General features: G+C 35.8%; 1 protein-coding gene across 2 annotated transcripts in view; it reads right to left on the minus strand.

Moving 5' to 3' along the window:
• LOC149796471 (cGMP-inhibited 3',5'-cyclic phosphodiesterase 3A-like) overlaps positions 1-25,027 on the minus strand; it is a 259,042-nt gene that overhangs the window by 70,079 nt on the left and 163,936 nt on the right. For both annotated transcript variants that reach the window (XM_089961176.1, XM_089961177.1), the window contains exon 7: positions 17,138-17,331. In XM_089961176.1, coding sequence (XP_089817302.1) covers positions 17,138-17,331 — 194 coding nt within the window. The remainder of the gene's footprint in view (positions 1-17,137; positions 17,332-25,027) is intronic.

A 25,027-nucleotide genomic window follows, 5' to 3' on the forward strand; every position in this document is an offset into this window, starting at 1 on the left:
GGACTTGTAGCTGAACTTGTGGTAGCAGTTGGAAGGGTGGGAAGGCAAATCAGCGATCCCACTGGAAGCTGAATGTATCGACTGCCCATGCTCTCTGATCCAGGACAAACACGTAAAAGGGAAGTTTTTTGAACTTGGTAACAAACAGGTCCACCAGAGGTCTTCCTCTGAGGGAAAAGAGAGACTCTGATACTGAGTGGTGAAAAGACTATTCACTTGAGAAGGCTTGGTCTTTTCTGGATAGACTGTCCACTAATACACCATCTTGCCTGGAATGTGGATAACTTGGATGTGCATTCTCTGAGGCTGCACAGATGATGAGGTTCCAGACATATATGCTATGAGAAAGTGCATTTATGCCTTCTTGATGTTGTAGATATGCTAAGATGGACTTGTTGTCGGAGAAAACCATGACACATTGGCCCGTTATTATGTTGATGCACCCTTGCAATGCTAGAAATACTGCTTTCATTCTTAGGTTGCTGAAGTGGAGGGACAAATTTGTCTAAGTCCAAGAACTGTGGAAAATTATGCCCTCAAGCCCTAAATTATGGTGCATGCATGGGAACCCCCACTAGGAATCTGTCTCGACTCATCTACAAAACAAATGGTGGTGAAAAACCAGTCCTAGGTGAATTGAGGTTGACAGAAAATCTCTCCGAGGCTTCCAACTTGCAAGAAGGAAGATGCCATTGTGGGGTTTAACGCCATTTTTCAGCACTTGATAGGCTATGCATGGCGGTATTAATGGTGGAGGAAGAACCCGGAAAACCCCGGGAAGAACCACCGACCCACGAGAAGCTACTGGCAAGCTTTCTCACATACCCACATTGGCCAAATCCTAGACTCGAACCCACGCAGATGCAAGAAGGAAGAAATGTAGTGGACAAATGTGGCACTGAAGGTTCAAAGTCAGAAAGGATAAAGGTGAGCAGACAACACAGTTTGCTCATAGCGTTTCTAGGAGGGCAATGATTTGATCTATCTGATCTAGAGGAACCTGGACCAAGTTTAAATTGTGAGGAAGTTCATCCCCACATAAACAGACACTTGTGATAGAACAAGTTCCAACTTCATGGTTTGGTAAGAGACCCAACTGAGTTAAGGTGGACCAAGAGTGAACAGATCCTGATGAAGGGACTAAACTTGAACACTCTTGATCAGCCAGTCTTTGAAATACTGGAGAATCAATGTTCCCTGTATTTGGAGGTAGGCTGCTACCACTCCCTTGATCTGGGTGAAAAATGGATGCGGAAGAGATTCTGAATGGCAGAACCCGGAATTGAAAACCTTCCTGGTCTAGGTAAAAAGGAGATATTTGCTGTATGAACGAAAGAAAGGGATGTGCAAATAGGCATCCTGAAAGTCAATGATGATGGTCCAATCGATGGGATTAAGAGCATTCTGGATTGATCAGCATGTTTCCATCTAGGTTTCATCTGAGAGAAACAGGATTAACGGGGTGAGATCAATTAAGGTTAAAAACTTCCTGCTTTCTTGGTGACCAGGAAGATCTGGCAGTATACAGAGGGAGACTGATTGCTCAAGACCCTCTCGACTGCCTTTTCTGCAAAAGGCTGTGCACCTCTTTCTATAATTCCACCAGATTGAACTGGGGAAAGAAATGTGAGTCATTGATAGTGGGGGTTGTTCCCTGAACTGGAGACAATAACCCTCATTTACAATGAAAAGGACACACTGATTATCTCAAAATACTTGATCAAGCTCCTAAAAGGCCTGGGCAAGCACCTACTGGGATGCATGAAGGGGATGCACAGCAGAACAGGGGTTAATTGTTAGGGCTGCCCCCCCCCCCATCGTTCCTGCCGGTAAGAAAGGAAGGAGGGTCAGAGAACTTCCTCACAGATCTGCGGTGACCTGGGCACTGTGGACCTGATAAGGAAGTGGTCTAGCAAGAGTTTGAGACTGGAGTGGGCTTGCACCTGCTTGTTAATTTGCAGATGGCCCCTGTGGATGATTAGCTTATCTCATTTCCTGGTATGGACCGAGAGTAGAGAGAAAAATCAGTGTTATTGATCCAGCAAGGCTGAAGAAGCCAGGGTAGAAATTATGCCCTCAAGAGGGTATTCACTTCTAGTGGAGCAGCCCTTAGAAGATCTTTACTACGGTTAAGCAAGACTTTTGAGGAGTCCAATGCAACAACACAGCGGATGTGTAGAAGTCCACCAATAATGCCATGGCAACAGAGCACATGCCAAGATGCCTGGCTATGACATCCTGCACATGTAGTAATGTGACTGGATTCCAAATGGCCTCTCAGTGTACTAAAGGAAGTAGCTGAGAATAGTGCCATGCAAAACTATGGTTACAAGAAACCGTTTTCCTGCTCCATGACATCAATTGTTTTGATGGGAAGGCACGCCCATGCTCCCATTCAAATACCGGCTTTGGCCACATTTGCGTACAAAGGAGGTTTGATAGGCCACTTCAAGGAAATTACCCAGTAGCTGGAAGAAGAAATAGGGGGTCTCAATGTTGAGTGAGGAACAGACATGATGGGAGGGAGCAATCAGCTAATGGAATGCTCAACTTCCCTAAGGGAAGGGTGCAACCATACAGTTGTGATGCACAACCTCCTTCAAGGCAGGGTGCAACCTGCTATTATGGTGCTCTACCTCCCTAACAGGAGGGCATAACCCACTATCATGGTGCTCAATTTCCCAAAAGGGAAAGTGCAACCCGGATTCACGGTACTCGACCTCGCTAATGTGAGTGCATAACCTGCTATTGTGGTGTTCTAACTCCCTACAGGGAAGGTACAACCTGCTATCATGGTGCTCAACCTCCCTAATGGAATTAATCAATCTGCAACCAAAGGCATGCATGCTGCTTGAGACATGAGAAATGTTCATCATCTCCCTACATGGGTTGGTTGCCTTCTCAAATGTCGTAACCCTCCTTCAGAAGGGGCTTTACTGGCCACTAAAGATGTTTGTCCCAACATGTGAGACATGAAAGAGATTCTTTTACAGAAAATTCTTAACAAATGGGGAGGGAAGGTTTCCCTGGTCTTGATACAAGACTATATTCGCAAGTGTAATGGTTTTTCTGCATGCACTTTGAGCACTAGTGCAATCTCTGTGAGTATCCCAAGGGCCCTTTCTCGGCGGCCCCACTGCCCCACAGACTGTTCTGACATTATCCTGTAAAAGAAATAATGAAATCACTTGTTGCCTTCAAACTCACCTGGTTGTATGCAGTCATACTGCATACACTTTTTTATTTCAGTGTATGCATCAATAATGCTGTTACAGTATCATGTTGCTGCAAAACTCACCTCATTGTATGTAGGGTCGTACCATGTGTATGCACTAAGAAGACTGTATACATAAAGTAAAGAAGTTGACCTCATGAAAAATTACCAGTAGTTTTTTGATTGAAAAACTAGATAATTCACCTGTGAATTTGTTTATTAAAGCTACAATTAAATACATTTGCGATGTCAACGTGTAGTGCAAACAAAAAGAATAAAATGTGAATTTAAAGAGACTAACATGTCTGCAATGTTATGCAGGCCTGTTGTTATTTTCTTCATAACACAATGCCTTACCTCTACCACAGTGCTTTATATATGCAAAGAAAACGATGTCCTCAGAGTGAGGCACAGCCTGTTGTTATTTTCCTAAGAACACAAGGACTTAATTGTACCACAGTAATTTATCTACATGTAAGAAATGCGTGTCCACCATAAAGATGGAACACAAGGCAGCCTCTCAAGTCCTAAAAAGAACCAAGTTTTTAAAGGGAAAAGGCTACAATATGGTTTTCTAGAAAATGGAACAGACAGTTGAAGCACTGAGACTAATTAAAAACTGCTGAAGAAGACTGCCTTTTGCAGTAAGTTGCTTGATGTAGTTTCTCTGGTGACAGTTTTGGCAGATGTGTCTAAACAGTAAGGCATCCATGAAAATAATGACATCATAATAATAATAATAATAATGATAATAATAATAATGAAGACTTTGTATAGCACCTAATCTTTAGAAGCTCTAAGTGCCTTACAACATTAGACAACACCTATAAGATAAAAAAACATAATGATATGATTACAAAAACAAACACCATGAAATTAGAAAACAGTAAAAAAAACATGCTGAGAATATTTAAGGTAGGAAACATTATTAGGTCTTTAAGTTTGTTCTTGCAGTCGAAATAAGTGAGTTTTGAGAGCCCTCTTGAATGTAATCACTGTGTCTTTGTGTCTCAGTTCAGTGGGCAATTCATTCCATGTTGCTGGGCCCTGGTATGCAAAAGTTGTTGTTGTTTTAGGGTTTAGCGCCATTTTTCAGCACAAGATAGGCTATACATGGCGGCCAGTATAACTGGCGGAGGAAGAACCCGGGAAAACCCAGGGAAGAACCACCAACCCACGAGAAGCTACTGGCAGGCTTTCCCACGTACCCATACTAGCCGAGCCTTGGACTCAAACACATGCAGACAGAGGTGAGATGACATTGATCCGGAACAGTGAGTGCTTTATAGACCACTCAGCCACTTGGGGCTCCAGTATGCAAAAGAACGCTGTCCATATGACTTTGTTTTCATACTTGGAATAATGAGTATACGATTGTCAGATGAAGAGTGTAAGTATCTTGCAGGTGTGTACACATGGGTGAGGTCAGATAGGTATGTTGGATTAGAGTCCGACAGTGAAACGTAGCACAGAGAAAAAATTTTGTGTTTGATTCTGGAACAAATGGATAGCCAGTGTAGGGTACAGAGCAGTGGGGAGGTGTGCTCTGATCGTGGTACTCTAAGTATGATCCGAGCAGCTGTGTTTTGAACTTTTTGAAGTTTCTGGAGCAGATATTGAGATGAACCAGACAGAACTGAGTTACAATAGTCCAGTCTTGAAAGTACTAATGAACACACAAGTGTTTTAGTGGCATCAACTGAAAGATATTTGTCAAATGAGCTGATGTGTCTCAGCTCAAGATATGCAGCCTTGCATATGTTCATGACACGTTGGTGCCAATGTGAGAGTACTGTTCAGAGTAAAACCTAGGTTTCATACTGATTGTGTGAATTTAATGTTGGTGTTGCTGATATTTATTGTTTGAGGTAAAGGATGTGAATGAGAAAGTCTTTGTGTTGTGAACAGAATGGCCTCAGTTTTATCATCATTCATCTGCAGCTTGTTACATGTCATCCATGATTTCACATCAGAAATGCACCTCTCTACACCTTGGATGGTAGCATTAACTTCAGTTGGGCGGCTAGATTTGTATATTTGGGTGTCATCAGCGTACAATTGGTGAGACACTGGATGATGATCTATGACACTTGAGAGCGACTGAGTGTACAGAATGAAGAGAACAGGTCCAAGAACAGACCCTTGTGGAACACCACAACATAGATTAACTGGGCTGGAGTGTATTCCATTTGCAGATACAATTTGTGTTGACCAAGTAGGACTTGAACCACAGTACGGCCGTATCATGAATGCCAAATACATGCTGGAGACAGTGAAGTAATATATCATGGTCTATTGTGTCAAATGCTGCAGACAAATCAAGGAGGGTGAGAACTGTAATCTTTCCACTATCTAACGCAGAGAGAGAATGTCATTAACTACTTTTAGAAGAGTAGTTTCAGTACTGTGGCAAGGGCGATATGCAGATTGTACATTGCTAAAAAGACTGAATTTAGATGAGATACAAGCTGGGATAGAACAACCTTTTCTAAGATTTTTTATATGAATGGGAGATTAGAAACTGGGCGGTAGTTCTTTAAATCATTATGGTCTAGTGTTGGTTTCTTCAGCAGAGGCTTTACAATGGCAGTTTTGAAAAATGATGGGAATTCCCCAGATGAGAGAGAGGTATTAATAACATCAGTTAGTGAAAGCAATACTGGATTTAAGCACTCAAGCAGCAGTGATGTTGGAATTGGATCAAGTTCACATGACTTTGGTGCACTCTTCATCACGATTGTACGTACAAAATCCATAGAGACAGGTTCAAATGCTGCTAATGGTTGCCGCTCAAATTCTGTATTCCAACTGTATGGTGACGACGAGTCAATTGAAATTGTGGTGTCAAGCTTGTCTCTAATGGTTTGTACTTTATCACGGAAAAAATTTGCAAACATGTCCGGAAGGTCGAATGGAAAGAAGGTAGTTGGAAGTGGTGTAGATTTGTTTCTTGACATTAGCTTGTTAGTAATCTCAAAGAGCTCTCTGCAGCTGAACTTTCCATGATCTTAGTAGTATAGTATAGTATAATATCTACCTTCTGCATATAACCACATGTCATACTGAGTGATGTGCAAAATACGAGATTGGAGTGCAAAAGGTCATTTTGACTTTTTCTTCACTCTGTGGGAGGATGTATTCACATCAAATGGATGGTAAGATATCCTCACTAAAATAGGTTAGCTATGCAATAGCAACAATGTAAGTAATTGCTGCTATTAAATCAAGGTCATATTCCAAGTTTGATACAAATATTAGATAAGAAATAAGGTCTCGAGAGTGGTAACAAGTATATTTGTACAGAGTTTAACAGCATATCATCACAAGATATAAATATGAAAAGATAAAAAATTGCCAAAAATACTTAGGAAAATAAACTCTTCCAAATCAGTGATAAAAGTAATAAAAGATATTAAGTAAACATTCTTTCCAAAGGTATATAAATTAAATGAAAAAGATAAAATGATAAAATTCTTAAACTTAGGTATCAAAATTTTCTATAAAGATTGCAATCTTTTAAGAAGCCTGAGATTTTTTCATTAAGCTTCTTAATAAAGTTCACCTCAAAAAGTTCCATCTCACAGGGTTGAAGTCAATAAACTTGACAATAATGTGTTCCATTGTTAGTGGATACTGGGAAATGCATGCCCTCTGCTGGAGGTTTACCCTTCAGGAGGTATGTACAAGTCAGGTACCGCTACGGTGGCCTAGAGGTTAGTGCGGCTGTCTCAGATGCAAAATGTTGCGGGTTTACACCCTGGCCGAGTCATACCAAAGACTTCTAAAAATGATACTGACAGCTGCCTCGCTAGGCACTCAGCATTAAGAGGTCAGTGTTAGGACTGGTTGGCCTGGTGTCAGGATAATGTGACTGGGTGGGACATCATGCTACATGTCTGTGGCACGATGCCTCAGTGCTAGACATCACTATAAACTGCCACACTGCAGACTTCGTAGCGATATGACTGAAAAATTATTAAAGCTACATCTAAAATCCAAATCAAACTCACACACACAGATCAGGCATAGGTATCATTATTGTGATTAGTATTATAGGGCTAAATATAGTCATTTCAGTGCTATGGTATTTATAACAGTTTTAAAGGGAGAAGATACATTTGTATATAAATTTTATAAATTCTCTCCATAAATTTAATAATTGTATGTCTATTATAGGGATTACATCTTTAGTTACTGTTAAATTTGGGGGTTGAGATTCTGGGTAAATATGGTATTATCAGAATTAGTCAGATGCAATGGTGCTGGGTTACAGTCCAGGCTGAGAAAATGAACAATTATTATTATTGTCATTATATTTAGTATTGTTGTTGTTATAATTTGATCTTTGTTCAATTCAGCTGTAAATCTTTGGAAGTGAATTACGAGAATATAATATATTCTAATGATAAAAATTATTTAATGATGCCCATTTTGAGTACAGTAAAACAAACTAACCCATTCAGATTCGATGTTAAATACCCAAAACCAACACTGAAAATGTTTTCCCCATGGTAGAGCACAAGTTATCATTCAAATGCCATTGTTACAGAAATGATACAAAGACTCAAGGCCCTGGCTCATAAAAAGTCTACAAGTTCACATATCCTTTTTTACCAGGCACTTTTTAAAAAAATGATTAAACAATACTATGTTGACTAAATTTCGGTTGGTGTGGTGTGGTGGTGGTGGTGGTGGTCCAGCGAGGTGTATATTTCTATTTGTAACTGGTTGTTTCGTACCCAGCCTTCTTCCTGTATTCTCCATTAATATTAATATTAGCTGAACTTAGAAGAAAAGAATTACTAATAGTTTTAATTTGTTATTATTATTATTATTATTATTAAACCGTTAAAAGAGCAATAAAATCAAAAATATTGAAGGACTCGAAAATGGACCTTAAAATAAAAGTGTACTTACATAATTATTATAGTGCCTTAAATCAGAAGAATAGGTTTATGAATAGTGTCAAAGAGAATATAACAGATCATCCATGCATATGGGTTGTTAGGCAACAAAAAAAGTATCTACAAAGCAATCAATCAGATTAATTATTGCATCATTATTTTCTGGCAAAACATTACACTGCTTTATCCATTTTTTCTAAGTTCCATATTTTAAAATTAAAATAGTGGTAATGACCAGCCACATTATTATTTGTTCATCAGAAATTGCAGCAGCAATCTATTTTGAGACCCGAGGTAGTGATACATGAAGCTGCAATATGGCCACTGCTAAACAACTTTATAGACCTTGCATTCCCTGATAGTATATGCCGTTCATTTAGGGTGTAAATTTGCACACTTTAATGAATTAATGTGGTTCATATGTTGATGATACTGTAAAGTACTTAAATTGGATTTCATTTGTTTATCTAATTGAAAAGTAATCGTGGCATTTGTGATAATGATCTCATGCTTTATTTTACTTGTTGCATACGAATTTGCAAAACTGCAAGCATCAACGATCTCTTAATTTCATAAAGAATGTCAGGTTACATAATTAAAATGATTGTTTTTATTTTTAAAGGCCAACATGCCAAAAACAGTTTTTTCAGCAATAAACATGGGTATATGTATTTTTCCTAAGTAATAGACCAAGATAACAGAACAAAACAGACTAAAAGACAGTAACTCCAAAAAAGACCAAGGAATGATAAAAGCTTTCTAAGCAACAAGCTTTGTGTCATATCTTTAAGGGTTGATTACAGTACAATGAAATTGTAAGATAGTAACTATAAATAGTATTAATTTGAATATAATATGATCGTGGCATGGTTCCTGAAATTTTATATACATGTACGTGTATTTTTCTTTTACCCCCATTTTTTTTTTTAAAGTGCAAGAAATAGTGTGTAAAATGTTTATTATCATTTGGGGGAAGAGTTCATGTATGAATTCGAATATAATACGATGGTGGCATGGCTTCTGAAATTTAACAATTTCACCAGGTTCTTGAAGTGTTATGCCAAAATAAACATTGGAAATTTTGCTTATTACTGATCCATGAGTAAAGCCAGTAAGTCATCTTTGTGATCGTCTTCAATTAATTCTCTATACAATCGTTGCTCAAACAATAGCTGACATGTGTGTCTTCTTTTACTGCATACACAACCAAGCAGCAGACAATGCAGTGGTTGATAAAAGATTTTCACAATTTAATAAACATCCAAAAAACTAAAGCCGCCAACATGTTTGCTGGGCTTGGCAGTGTTATTAGATATAATCAGCTGACCTGTAAATAATGTCCACTTTATCAGCTGGAAATTGAAAGGGTATGAAACTGTACATGCGTTCAGCTTAAAAATCTTTATAAAAGTATTTTTCACATGTTTCTATGAATATTCACAAAATCTGAAGTAAACGTTATATGCACGCTGAAAGCATGTGTTGTTTGTTAATTACTCTTGCTGTAGTAGTTCAAATGTACAAGTGTTAATTATTGGAAATTTACAATGGATACAGGTACACGGAAACACATATAAAATTTTAGCATATGATAAAATTTCTTAACCTAATTTTGCTGTTAATTTTTCCCATTAAATTCAGACACATAATGATCTGTGACAAAATTACTGAATAGTTTAAATATGTATGCAATGTTTGCAATGGTTTTACATGTATTATGGATTAACTGCATGCTGCGATGGTACGATATCAGACAGTAAGTATACAGTGTTATTACTCTGTTCATGTTCATGTTCTGTTCTATTAGACGTTGAATTCAGACACAATGATATGTGACAAAATTATTGAATATTGTAAATCTTTGTGCAATTTTTCAATGGAATTACATGCATTATGGATGAATGCATGCCATGACGGCACGCTAGTAAATGGTGTTGATACCCTCTTTATGATATATATCAGACATGAATAAACGTATATGTGCCAATGCATTGTTTACTGAAAAAAGTAAAATACTGCAAAACCCTGTACTAAAGCGACCCCGTTATTAACACGATCCAAAATTTTGGACCTCAATTATCGCATTATAGTGGGGCTACACTGTATGTAAATTTAAGGCTGCCAATAATAGTGTTATATGTGTACTATTTGTTTTATTAATTTATTACATTTTATATTTTCAACCAATACTTTTTATTCAAGATATCTGATACAAGAGTAAACCATTTTCATTTAAAACCAAACAGACATCATAAAATGTCTTTCAGTGAAAACCACTTACTGATATAACCATCCATTCAAAAGGGGTAACAATAAAAACAAATATCAAGATGACCACTCTGGCATCCATACAAGATGTACAAGTGGCATCATTTTCATTCAGGGCAAACACGACCTAATTAGAACTCTTCTGGTGAAAACTTCATAGCAATATTGCTTTTCATTCAGGAAGAGTAGCAATAACAATATTTTCTAGATGGCCACTATGATAGCCATACTAGATATTGGTTCAGCACCATTTTTCATTTTGGATCAGCAAGACAAAATAAGAAGTCTTTTAGCAAACAACATCTCATGCTGATATGATCATCTAATCAGGAGTACCGATAACATTTTCAAAAAAGCTGCTGTAACATCCATATTGGTCATCGGTTTGGCACTATTTTCATTTAAGACCAAACTAGACATTGTAAGTGTAATTTTGTTGATATTTTTGCAGTACATTCTGTCATGGTCAGTGTGACACATAACCATTAAGATTGGCATATGTGCTAGGCTTGCAATAAATTGGTAACTTGCAATGGTTAACCACTCGTTTGGAAGCAAGATTGGATTTTAATTAGGACCCACTAGGATAATCGTCTGACAGATATGTTACGATAAAATCAAGTGGAGGAAATGACAAAGAAGAGACAAGTCAGAGACAACATTTGGGAAATCTTGGGCCCGTTGAAATAGGTGACATAAAATTATATTTTCCAAAATGGTTCTTAATAAAGGTGGACTAGAGAGAATTATTCTGACTTTGATGGGAGTGTTAAAATTTTGATGATTATTGAAAGTTAATCCTGATTGGCTAAGCGAAATTAGGGTCTATGTTTCCCTGATGAAATGTTTTAATTAATTTCCCTGCAAAATTCAGCAGTCTAAGTTTTGTGCCAAAAGGACAGTCTGAGGGACTCAAAAGAAAAGTAACTTCTCTTGTTAAACAAATTTGTCTAGAAAATTGGAGGACATGGAAAGAGAGATTTGGCTTCATAGAAAAGGGAACAAATTGAAGAAAAGCACAAGAAAAAACTAGCTCCATACCTTTGCATCACATAGTGGGAACAGACAGCAGGCAGCTAGGTTATATATATATATATATATATATATATATATATATATATATATATATATATATATATATATATATATATATATATATATGTATAGAGTGAGAGAGAGAGAGAGAGAAAAGGAAAAGAAACATGTGAATGCTGACCTGTTGTTAACAGTGATTTGTAAAGAACAAGAAGCAACCAGGTTATGCTTATATGCTGGCAATATGAGTTTGATCATTCACTCATTTCTATAATGAAATTTGTTTTTTTTCTCAGTATAACCAAATGATTAATTACATTTCACATAAATTTTGTAATTGTAATATTTCTAAGAGAAATTGTATCATTCAAATGTTATGTTCAATTTCAATTTATGTAATTGATATTGTTGTTGTTGTTGTTGTTGTAGGGTTTAACACCATTTTTCAGCACACGATAGGCTATACATGGTGGCCAGTATTAATGGTGGAGGAAGAACCCGGGAAAACCCAGGAAAGAACCACCGACCAACGAGAAGCTACTGGCAAATTTTCTCACATGCCTACATTGGCCGAATCCGAGACTTGAACCCACGCAGACAGAGGTGAGATGGCAGTGATCTGTAATGGACAGTGCTTTAGACCACTCGGTCACTTAATTGATTAAACTGTTATATTTTGCATACAGGGGCTCATGTTGTTCTATTCTGTATCTCTGCTCAAATCTTTGTTAATCCATCCATTAATTTAATATATTATTTTATTGTTTTCTTGATCCAGGAAATAATAACACCATGATCAATCATCTCCTACATAATGATAACCAAAGCACCATAACAGGTAGGGTGGGGGAATCATCTCACATATCACCCACCCCTCCCTAACAACGAGAAATCTTTCAGTTAAAATCCTATGATGATAAAACCTACCATTCAGAAGGAATAGTTAAAACAAAATCTAACCAACAGACACTATTGTGGCTATATTCAACATCTGATCAACACCATTTTCATTTAAGACTAAGTGGTCATCATAAGAAGTCTTCTGGTAGAACACTCTATATGATTATATCTTTCTAAGCAGGATGAAGAGTAACATGAATTTCAAGACATCTGCTGTGGTGGTCATACTGGACATTATATTGTTTCATTTAGTACCAACTAGGCATTATAAGAAGTCTTTTAGTGTAAACCCCATGTCGATATGACCATCCATTAAGGAGAGCTGCAATAACAAGATTTTTACCAAGGCCACTCTAGCAGGATATTTCGATATCCTGAGTGTACCACTTTAAGATCAACTACACCATGGAATACATATGTGTGTACATTTTCTTCACAATCCTACACTGAGTACTGGAAGGGTAGTGTTAACAAACTAGTGCTATCAGACAGATGGGCGGTGATGTATCATCATTAATTTCTTCTTGTCCATGACCAATTGGGCTAAAATCCAACATAATTATGCTTACATGACAAAATTGTTGGGAACAAATACAAAAATGCATTGCACTAGTGCAATGTCAATTTCTTAAGAATGTACAAATATGTTCTAGCTTTTGCATTATGCAAGCAACAATAAGAAACAAGTAAATGATATAACTCATTTGAAGACACTAGTTAACTGAGATTGTAAATAAAGGAAATACTCTTTTAAATGTTACCTCTGATCTTCTAATATAATCTTACACCATGTTTAATTTACTATCTGCTGCATTTATTTCTTACAGACATCGAATTATATATTAATTTATAATATAATGGTTATCTTAATTATGATGAGTATATTTTAAATCAGTGGCTGCCTTGTGTCATGGGCACTTTAGGAAAAGATGGCTATGATGTCACAAGTTTTTTACACCTGGGTCTCCATCAGATGTACAATCTAGTCAGTCACAAAAGAGAAGATACATTTATCCATTACAATATACACAATGGTGCATCAATCTTGTACAACAGGAACATGTCCTTACTAAAAATACATATGAACTGAGTGTTCAGTTTTTAATATTAAGAATATCTCTGATGAAGAGTCCATCAGAGTTAGGGTGTAAATGGAAGAATGGATTAATATGGGTAATATAGGGTGTACATGGCTGTATGGATTAATAGGGTCAATATTGGGTGTACATGGCTGTATTGATTAATATGGTCAATATAGGGTGTACATGGCTGTATGGATTGATAGGGTCAATATAGGGTGTACATGGCTGTATGGATTGATAGGGTGAATATAGGGTGTACATGGCTGTATGGACTGATAGGGTCAATATAGGGTGTAGATAACTATGTGGATTGATAGGGTCAATATAGGGTGTAGATAACTATGTGGATTGATAGGGTCAATGTAGGGTATAGATGGCTATACCAATTGATAGGGTCAATATAGGGTGTACATGGCTGTATGGATTGATAGGGTCAATATAGGGTGTACATGGCTGTATGGATTGATAGGGTGAATATAGGGTGTAGATAACTATGTGGATTGATAGGGTCAATATAGGGTGTAGATGGCTATATGGATTGATAGGGTCAATATAGGGTGTAGATAACTATGTGGATTGATAGGGTCAATATAGGGTGTACATGGCTATACCAATTGATAAGGTCAATATAGGGTGTACATGGCTATACCAATTGATAGGGTCAATATAGGGTGTACATGGCTGTATGGATTGATAGGGTCAATATAAGGTGTAGATGGCTATACCAATTGATAGGGTCAATATAGGGTGTACATGGCTGTATGGATTTATATCATTAATCTATGGTGTGAATTTATGAAGTTAATCTAAGGCTCAAACTCAGATCACCATGGGGATCAGTATATTTGCCTAAGGGCTGCATCACTGAAACTTTTTTTATTCAGTGAAAGCTGCTCATGTAAAAAGTAGCCACTTAGAATGATGAAAACAAGAAATAAATGATTTAACAATCCAACTTTTTTCAAAACTTGCAAGCTGTGAGGAAAAAATTTGCATTATGAATTATTTTGAAAATTGCAGGCATCATTACAAACAGGAAATAGCTCCATGGGTCAACTGCTGCCCGTAGGCTGCGTGTTTGGGACCCCTGGTCTATATATTGGGTGTGAATGGATGTCTGAATTGATATGGTTAATCAAGGGTGTGAATTGATATAATTAATCTAAGGAGTGAATTGATAAGCTTAGTCTAGAGCATTAATTGATATGGTTTATCTAAGGTTTGAACTGATAAGGATAATCTAGGGTGTGGATGAATGGATGAATTGGTAAAGTTAATCTACAGTCGAAATGGATGTGTGAACTAATTAGGTTGGTTTTGGGTGTGGATGGATACATGGATTGATAACGTGAATTTAGGGGGTGTGAGTGTGTGTCTGTGTGTGGTGTGGATAGATGTATGAATTGCTAAGGTTAATTTAGGAGTGAACAGACGCAATGATTGGTATGGTTAATCTAGGGAGTGAATGGATGTATGGATTAACAGGGTTAATCTAGGTTGTTGATGGATGCATGAATTGGTAAGGTTAATCTAGGGAGTGAATAGATGCTTGGATCGATATGGTTAATCTAGGGAGTGAATGGATGTATGGATCAACAGGGTTAATTTAGGTTGTTGATGGATGCATGAATTGGTAAGGTAGCTTGAACAATTTTAACACAGCTTTAACAATTTTTCTGTCTTATTGCTACGATGTCTGCTGTGTGGCAGTTTATAATAACAGTGATATCTAGCACTGGGATATCATGCCACAGACATGTAGCATGATGTCCCACCCAGTCACATTATCCCGACACCAGGCCAACCAGTCCTGACACTAACCTCTTAATGCTGAGTGCCAACTGAGGCAGCTGTTAGTACCATTTTTTTAAATCTTTGGTATAACTGAAGCAGGGATCAAACCCATGACCTCCCTCATCCAAGGCAGATGCTCTAACCACTAATCTAGGGAGTGAATAGATGCATGGATTGATATGGTTAATCTAGGGAGTGAATGGATGTATGGATTGACAGGGTTAATCTAAGTTGTTGATGGATGCATGAATTGGTAAGGTTAATCAAGAGAAATGAATGGATGTACGGATTGACAGGGTTAATTTAGGTTGTTGATGGATGCATGAATTGGTAAGGTAGCTTTAACAATTTTTACATAGCTTTAACAATTTTTCAGTCTTATTGGTACAATGTCTGCTGTGTGGCAGTTTATAATAATAGTGATGTCTAGCACTGGGACATCATGCCACAGACATGTAGCATGATGTCCCACACAATCACATTATCCTGACACCAGGCCAACCAGTCCTGACACTAACTTCTTAATGCTAAGTGCCAAGCGAGGCAGCCGTTAGTACCATTTTCATAAATTTTTGGTATAACTGAAGCAGGGATCAAACCCATGACCTCCTGCATCCAAGGAAGATGCTCTAACCACTAATCTAGGGAGTGAATAGATGCATGGATTGATATGGTTAATCTAGGGAGTGAATGGATGTATGGATTGACAGAGTTAATCTAGGTTGTTGATGGAAGCATGAATTGGTAAGGTTAATCTAGGGAGTGAATAGATGCATGGATAGACAGGGTTAATCTAGGTTGTTGATGGAAGCATGAATTGGTAAGGTTAATCTAGGGAGTGAATGGATGTATGGATTGACAGGGTTAATCTAGGTTGCTGATGGAAGCATGAATTGGTAAGGTTAATCCAGAGAAATGAATGGATGTATGGATTGACAGGGTTAATCTAGGCTGTAGATGGATGCATGAATTGCTAAGGTTAATCTAGGGTTTGCATACATGTATGACTGATATAGTTAGTCTTGGGTTAAGATGGATGTATGGACTGGATAATTTAGGTTTTAGATTGATGCATTAATTGATATGGTTAATCTAGGGTGTGAATGGATGTATGATTGACAAGGTTCATTTAGGGAATGGAAGGACTGACAAAATCACTCTAGAATGTGGACTATGTACATGTATGTATAGATGAATGGCTATATGGACACCAATTTGTAAGCTATGTTGATTTTTTTTGTTGTTGTGGGGTTTAACGCCATTTTTCAGCACAGGATGTAAGCTATGTGGAAAAGATTTAGTTATTTTAATAACATAAAACAACATTATAATTGATTCTCCTTAGTCAATAAGTAAATCTATCATAAGTAAATCGATGTAAAATCTGGCTGTGGTAAGTAATAATATAACAATCTTTAATGAAATTAAATAGATTCATAACCCTAACTTCAGTATAAATGGTGCCATGGAATATTCTATGGCCTTTACTGAAGAACCACTCTGTATAATCATTACAGGGAATAAATACAACTCACAGCAATATTATAAACAGACTGAAATACATTATGTAACCTTTATACTGTCTTTTCTCAACTCTATGTTAATACATTAATAACCTGATACTTTACACTTATCTTCAAAATTCTGTTTGTACCAGCACTGACATGAAGTTTCTGAAATAAATGTGTTTTAAACTAACCTTAATATGTATAGTTCTAGTCAAACAAGACAGAACTTAAAGTTATTAGGAATATCCCATTCATTGGTCATAAAATTATAAAACAAGAACACAGTAATTTATTTTGTACTTAATACCATGTAACCGAGATTTTGATTAAGATAGATCTGAAAAGTGAAAACTTGTTTGATCTCCATAGTAACAAGAGTCATAGAATTCAAATTAAATCTGACAAGTAAACTGAACTTTTTACTCTGGTTACCTGAGGTGCATGAGTGGCTACAAGAAAAGCATTTGTTCTGCCTGGATGGTCATAGTCATGCATGGCTGCAGCTGTGTATAATGCCATAAGTTCTAATGCTGGGAAGTTACAACCCATGATTCCATAGCTGTCATCAGTCAGTGGGACACTCCCACAGTGGTGTGGAAAGTTTGTCCTTTCCACTGCATCACCATCTGAAAAAAATCCATATTGATAGTACTCAGAACATGTTTTATTGAAAAGACAAGACTCTGAAAACAGGTCTGGGGCTACAAAAGAAAGATTAACTTCAGCTGAGTACAATGTCTCCCCAAATGTGGCTGCGGCTGCAATGTTTGCCAAACTTTTTGTAAGATGTACACCAGGCATGTGCATTTACAGCCCACAGGCTGGATCTTACCCAGAAGCTGGTTTTATGCGTTTATTTACATCAATGGGTATTACTTTAAAAATTGCTTATTTGGCCCACACCCCTTTAAGTGTTCCACATCCCTCGTGTACATGGTATATGATAATGAAAACCATGCTCTTCACTTGAAACTCTTTGAAACCTGACCTTTCATCCTGTCAGGATCATGGCAGATGTCTATCTGCATCTAAATACTGCCATGCAATATCTGGCTAAACTTGCAACAGTTTAATTTGCTTTGCTTCTTTTCTACCTCTTATTATTACAGGATTCAGTTTTTAACACACATTACTGGTGAATATATCTGGCAATTTAAGTGAAGTATCCTTAGGATGGACTGTTATGTACATATAATTTATATTGTGTGCTTGACCTTTCTCCATGACTAAGGGGAGTTCCAGCCAACTGAACTTATGACCTTTTTCTAAAAAAAATATGTTTACTTCAATTTGAGTTCAAGACCTAAGTTCTTCCATGGGAGTTTCTATTGTGTCTTAGGTGAAGTGAAATGGTATACACCACTCCCTCAATAACCTGCATCTTGATAACTCGTGAACCTGCTTATAATGTGGAGTAGGGCATGGATCCCATTTTTTTTTAACCATTAAAAAAACTCCAAAAATGTACCCTATTTGTTGAACTTGACAAAAATCACAATCAAAAATGGGTAACAAACTTTAATTTATCATTCGTTTCATTGTCAAAAACAATAGATAGGACCTGAAAATTTTAATCAACAGTATGAAATTATCAACTTTTAATGAAAAGTCATATATATTTGTTTCATTTTCTTTCTAAATGACCTTCTTAGTACACCATAAAAAATGATTCAATGAAATTTCAATAAATGAAAATGTAACTTACACCTAGTGGAGGCAGTACTTTAATAAATAAATACCAATTAAATAAGATTTTTATCAAGTGCAATTTGTGTTCTAGTTCTAAATTTTAGTTTGGTTTAAGTGTAATCATTGTAAATGCAATGTGCCCTCTTGTATTTAAATGTAAAATGTGTCAATCTACTGTAACAGCTATCTTCGTAAGCATTTCTCTTAGAATCCAAATAAGTGCCAACATTGTTTTGATATCTGACTTGCGAAGTATTTGTTCTATTGTTGCCCTGAATTAAAAGCTGACCTCCTTTGTATTATCACTTTAATTGCACATTTTGTATCAAATAAAGGGGGTGGGAAGAAAATAAAAGTTAAAAGGCATGCAAAATCATACAAGCATAAGATCCAGCAGCCCTGGTCACATGTCGGGTAAACTCATTTCTGTTGCTGTTGTTGTTGTGGGGTTTAACGCCATTTTTCAGCACGATAGGCTATACATGGCGGCCAGTATTAATGGTGGAGGAAGAACCCGGAAAACCCCGGAAAGAACCACTGACCCACGAGAAGCTACTGGCAAGCTTTCTCACATGCCCACATTGGCTGAATCTTAGACTCGAACCGCCGCAGACAGAGGTGAGATGGCAGTGATCCGTAACGAAGAGCGCTTTAGACCACTCGGCCACTCGGGCCCCTAAACTCATTTCAATTGATCAATCAAATACTGTTTAAAATATTGTGTTCATAATATCATGAAATTACCTTAAATTAACCTACTCAATCATAAATGTGATAAAAATAGCAAGGCAACCAAATGAACGACTACTCTGTAAAATAAAGAGCTTTGTTTCACAGATACAGGTCATTGTGAAGAAACGAGTTTCAGAGAATTCCTGAAATGGCACTTTAGAGATATCCTCAAGAATGATAAGTTTCATTATTACTTGCAATGAAATGATAGCATCAATATTTACTAACTGAACAATAGAAAAAACTGAGTTTCGACACAGACGATTATTTCACAAAATAAATGTTGCTATTTTTTTATAAGTAATCTTGTTAGGTGATATATCAACAGTTAGTCTGGTTCCTGTTTCCTGTCTCCCTGCTTCAAACTCAGTCATCATTCACCAAGCAGGGAACCAGACTGATCAACAACAACAATAAGTAGTGACATAATGCACAAACGTTTTCACATACACATAAAGGTTTCTGAGTCCAGTTGGAATAATGTTAATGATCTTTTAGATGTTGGGCAGCTAAAAATAATTGCAATTTATACAGAATAAAGAACAAATTCGTTATAAAAAGAGCTTTATTGACAATTAGTCTCAACGCAAGTATAAAACAATTATTTGGTCTTTAAACTGCCCAGTACCTCCATGATTTTCTCAACGTCTAGCTGGGATAGCCTTCACTTATTTTTTTTTAGGTCCCCCTGCAATTTGTGCCCTCGCTTAAAGTTTGGTCTACCTTTTTGGACCCCATTATGCACAACTTATCAAGGGAGAGGTGTCTATAGGTTTTGTAAACAAAATCTTCACTCCTGCTCTCAATATCAGTCAGTATTTATAGGTGTTTTCAGATATAATCTGCAATGATTTATTTATTTAAATTACTCAATGGAATTACCAAGTGCTCATTGATCTTTTGGACTAAAACACTACTTTGGGCTTATTTTGAATTCAAAGAAATTCTGAATTATATAACTGTGATATATCAAGGCTATTGGTGCATCACCACATTCAAAATTATTGGAATTAATTCTGAACATTCTATACTTTTGGACTTGTAATAGAAGATTTAGGATTATTTGGGATTTAATTCACAATACTGTATGCACCTTTTGATTTTTCACTTTGTATTCTAAGGAGAAATAAATTCATAATTTTCTAAAACTGTTTGGTTTTGATTCTTTCTGAGAAAGGATTCACAGCAGAAATGGAGGCTCATCCAGGATCAGATTTTAATAAAACATTTTGAGAAAGATTAAAAATTATCTTTAAAATTAAAATAGACTTTGTTTAGAAATTTTCATTGTCCTTGGTAAAAATATTTATTAGTGAAACCAGCAAGCATCCACAATACCATCTAAAGTGGAGAATTTTGCATTCAATCCTACATAAGAAGGCTCAGAGTCTCTAAACAAGGATGTGTTGCTGGCGACTGCCAGACATTATGATCTACCTGAAGCAAAAGCACCTAACAAAACAAGAGATACAGTAAATTTTGGTTCAGTATTTGGTGGGAAATGAAATTCTGGACAATAGTACATTGGGCTTTATTAAGTCTACTCTAGGTTTGAAAGGAAAATATTGGAATTACAATTTAAAAACCAGACTGCACTGGAATTAACATAGTTTCTGCTCATTTGAGAGGGAAAGAAGAGATAAATGCAGAGAGATAACAAGAGAGAGACAAATGCACAAACAGGAAATGGTGAGACAGAGAGGGAAAAAAAACTCTCCAAAAAAATAGGTGTGTATATATATATATATATATATATATATATATATATATATATATATACTTTCCTCGCTTTGAGAAAATTGCTGAAAACTTGAAATGGCCAAGAGAGCACTGGACTTTGTTATTAAAAGTGTACTTATTGGAAAGCTCATTAAGTCTACACCTGATTGTTGTACAAAAAAGTGCTGATTATGATGTACCAGTAGCTAAGGAATGTATTTTAATATATGAGGCATATTGACCAAGGTTTAGGAACTGTAGAAAACAAAGTGGACAAACTCATGTTGAATTTGCATTGAAAAAGAACAACTATCTGGCAGGTGGTGTTCAGCCAAGAAGGTAGATAAAGATTATGATAACCTCAGAGTTGTTTTAGATGCTCTTATTTCAAAGATTTCAAAACCAGTCTTGTACTGAAAGCAATATATTGGTTGGGTCAAGCAAACACCAGTCTGATTCTATTGTGGAGATTTATGAACTATTCATGTTGAAAGGTTCTATATAACTTAGTGGTGATTCTGCTATGCCTATTATTAAGTATATCAGTATTGAGTGTTTCATTTTTGGTCCATTAATGTAGATTCTACTTTTAGATAGAGCAATAAATAGTATTTACTGGCTTTTAAACTAAGCCTTGATAATAAAACTGTTTACAAGTTAAGGATAATTTTCTCACTGGATGATTGGGTATTGCAACATAGGTCAGATGGGTTGCATTTTGACATATATTCATTAGGTATTGTGTTACAAATCTATGCTCTTAAAATAAGTAACAAAAAAAAGAGTGAAAAGCAACAAGCTTTGTAAAATTCAACAAATAATTTATTTCCCAGGAATAAAAAGTAAAAATGAAAAAAGAAAAAATCTTCCCATATTGCAAATTAAATGTCAAAATAATCCTAGAATTACTGATACAAGTCCAAATAATTTATAGTTCTGAATAAACTTTAGTGGAAATTACAATAATTCCAACATCAAAGGTGCTGATGTACCTGTGGCAGCCTGGATTGTGTTCTTGGACCAACAGTCTTTTGTTGAAACACAGTAATAGAATTCCAGGTTTGAATTCACTGTAAATCCCAGTGAATGTCTCTGACCAAGAATATTATTTGTTAATGAGCACTCTTTATTTCCAGCAAAAATTCACTTCAATTGAACAATTTGAAGAAATAAATTCCAGCCCTACTGGACACAGCAATGATACACTGATTCTGCTAGACCTTAAGAATGAATGAATAATCTTTCCAGTGATAAGATTATATGGTCTTCTACTTGACCTCAGATCACTATTAACATTTTCACACAAAAAAACCCATTACTTAATGGAAAATAACCTTTAAGAAACTTCTTAATGTTTACAATATAAACATTAGTTATTATTAGAAACTCATTTACTAAAATTATAATATATAATCTGGACAATGTCAGGTAAACCACCTAAACTTATTGGGGAATTCCAATAACCTAGACCCAGACCCAAATAACATATATATTTCTATTAATAATGATCCTAATAATAAACCCATATACACAGAGAATATTTTAGCTGTGTATTACTTGTTTACACAATTAAAAAAAAAATAAAAGTCAATAATCAAGGTCAAGTAGAAAATAACTTGATTTTGGACATGGCTAAGTCCAACATACAATGTTACATTACAATGGCATATAAAGAAATAAAAGAAGATTATTAAAAAACAAACTACCTAACAAACAATGCAAATTAAATATACATAACACGACTCAATCAGGGACCCCGAGTGGCCAAGTGGTCTAAAGTGCTCTCCGTTACAGATCACTGCCATCTCACCTCTGTCTGCGTGGGTTCGAGTCTCGGATTCAGCCAATGTGGATATGTGAGAAAGCTTGCCAGTAGCTTCTCGTGGGTTGGTGATTCTTTCCTGGGTTTTCCCAGGTTCTTCCTCCACCATTAATACTGGCCGCCATGTATAGCCTATCATGTGCTGAAAAATGGCGTTAAACCCTACAACAACTTCAACCACTACTCAATCAAATATTTCACAATACCTTCTCACAGAGACAACCACATAACATTAACTAGCCAACAATAAATAACTGAATGAATTTAAGGAAAAATACCTTATAAATTGTACTCATTCACAAATTTAGAACTATTTTTCCTATTTTCCATCTGTAAGGAACAAAATTTCCATACACAATTGTTTCTATAGTTGCAACTGTGGCATGAAAGTAAGCATACTTCACTTTCATCTGACTACCAAAAAAAACATGCTTTGAATCGCTCAGGCTTTTGTAAATGGGTAGCACATAGATGAAATAAAAAATAAACTATGCTTGAAGACGAAGTCAGTTATACAGTTGATGCCAATTAGTGCAGAATCAGAGATGTAACAGTTTGACACCAAACCAATTGATAAAATTCCAAGAACTATCAAAGATTTTATTAGTGCTATATTTTATGTGGGTCTTGTGAAACAGTTCAACACATACTGGAAACTTATGAGACTAACATAAAATATACTGAATTTGGGGAAAATAACCCTTAAAACATAGATGTTAAACCTACACACTGAAAAATAATTTGACAATTTATTATTTCATTCTGATGATCTCCACATAATTTAAAATATATAAGTTGTTCTAAGGATCTCTGTATAATTTAAAATGTACATAATTGTGCTTTCTCAGTTAAATGAATGTCAATGACAAATCTCTAGCTGTACATTTTGATGGCATTTAATATGACATCCTAACTATGGACATGAGGAAACACAGGAATTTCCCTAACAAAATCTTCTTTTTTCAATTTATTCAACAAATTGCCAAATAAATATATACTAATTTCGTCTGTCTAATTTCTTAGTCATTTTTCTCTTTATTCGAAAAAGAAATAGAGCAATTTTTATTTTTAAGTTTTACCTGTTTTGAAAACATGTAAATAAAAGTGATGGATAATTCATTAATTTATACTGGAAATATTTCTCCAACAATAAACAACTACTCTGCAAATGAATTAAATTACATAATAAATTAAATGGTGATATTTTGTTTTAGCAGAGTTCGAATCTTGACTGACCACTATCAGGAAAGTGGGAAGTTTGATGATGTGAAGGTGGGGCGGCACAATTTATGGCAGATCATGGTGCATATCAACAAGTCCATGTCCTTATGACAAGCAATGGAAACAAATGCCATCTTTGCATAATATTTTAGCTCTCTGACTTTGACTCGATGAAGATATTAAACAACAACACACTCAATATGTATTATCTAAGTTATACTGTTATGATTATTTGAAAACACATCACTATATTGACTCTTGAAGAATATGTTCACGGTGATTCACTTAATTAGGATTCAGGTAGTTTTGTAAAAAAAAATTGTACATCCATTGATAAAACTGTATGGAAAGACTAAAAGGTCATTCTTTATAATGAACATAATCAAGAGTGTTACTGTGTTATGGAACAGATGACACAGAAGATGTTGCTTTTCCTTATCACAATTAATACTGAAGGACTTTGCTTAAAAGACCTTAATTTTACTGTGCTAATCAAACTACATGGGAAGGTGAAAAAAGAATGTTCAGAACAAAAATGGGTCTGACATTAAATCATGTTATCACTTAAGGAGATAAAGAATACTATGCATTTCTTTTATATTTCAATGATATAAATCTTTTTCACCTTTTTTATCAGAATGTACATATTAAGAAACATTCTGTGACTTTAACACACACTAACCCTGATGCTATAAAGAAATTCTGTTGAGATCACTTATGGTAACCAGCAATAGTTGACAAATGGAAGACAGGGCCATACAATAAGTTTACTTGGCCTCATGACCACATGAAATCTTTTAACCCCAACTGCTAGCAAACAAAATTTTGAATCTGTGGATTTTTCTTGAAAGAAATTTCTTGAATTTCTATAGATGTTTTTGTAGAAGCCCAAAATGTATCACTTTGGCAGACTTTTATGTGACTTTTCACAACTTTAATAGGAATTAATCTTCAGTTTTTTTTATTTTAAAAAAAATCAATATTTAGACATTCAGAAAAATACCTCTTCTGGAATTCATCAGACTTTGGTTTTGATACATTTTCCACAAAAGAAAAGATATTGTCCATTGCCTCCATATGAGAAGGAAGTTAAAGTCACATTAAGAAAATATATACTGAAACCAGCATAATACCTACTC

Source organism: Sinohyriopsis cumingii, chromosome 6 (assembly GCF_028554795.1).
Source record: "Sinohyriopsis cumingii isolate HCF-2022 chromosome 6, ASM2855479v2, whole genome shotgun sequence".
NCBI lineage: Eukaryota > Metazoa > Mollusca > Bivalvia > Unionida > Unionidae > Sinohyriopsis > Sinohyriopsis cumingii.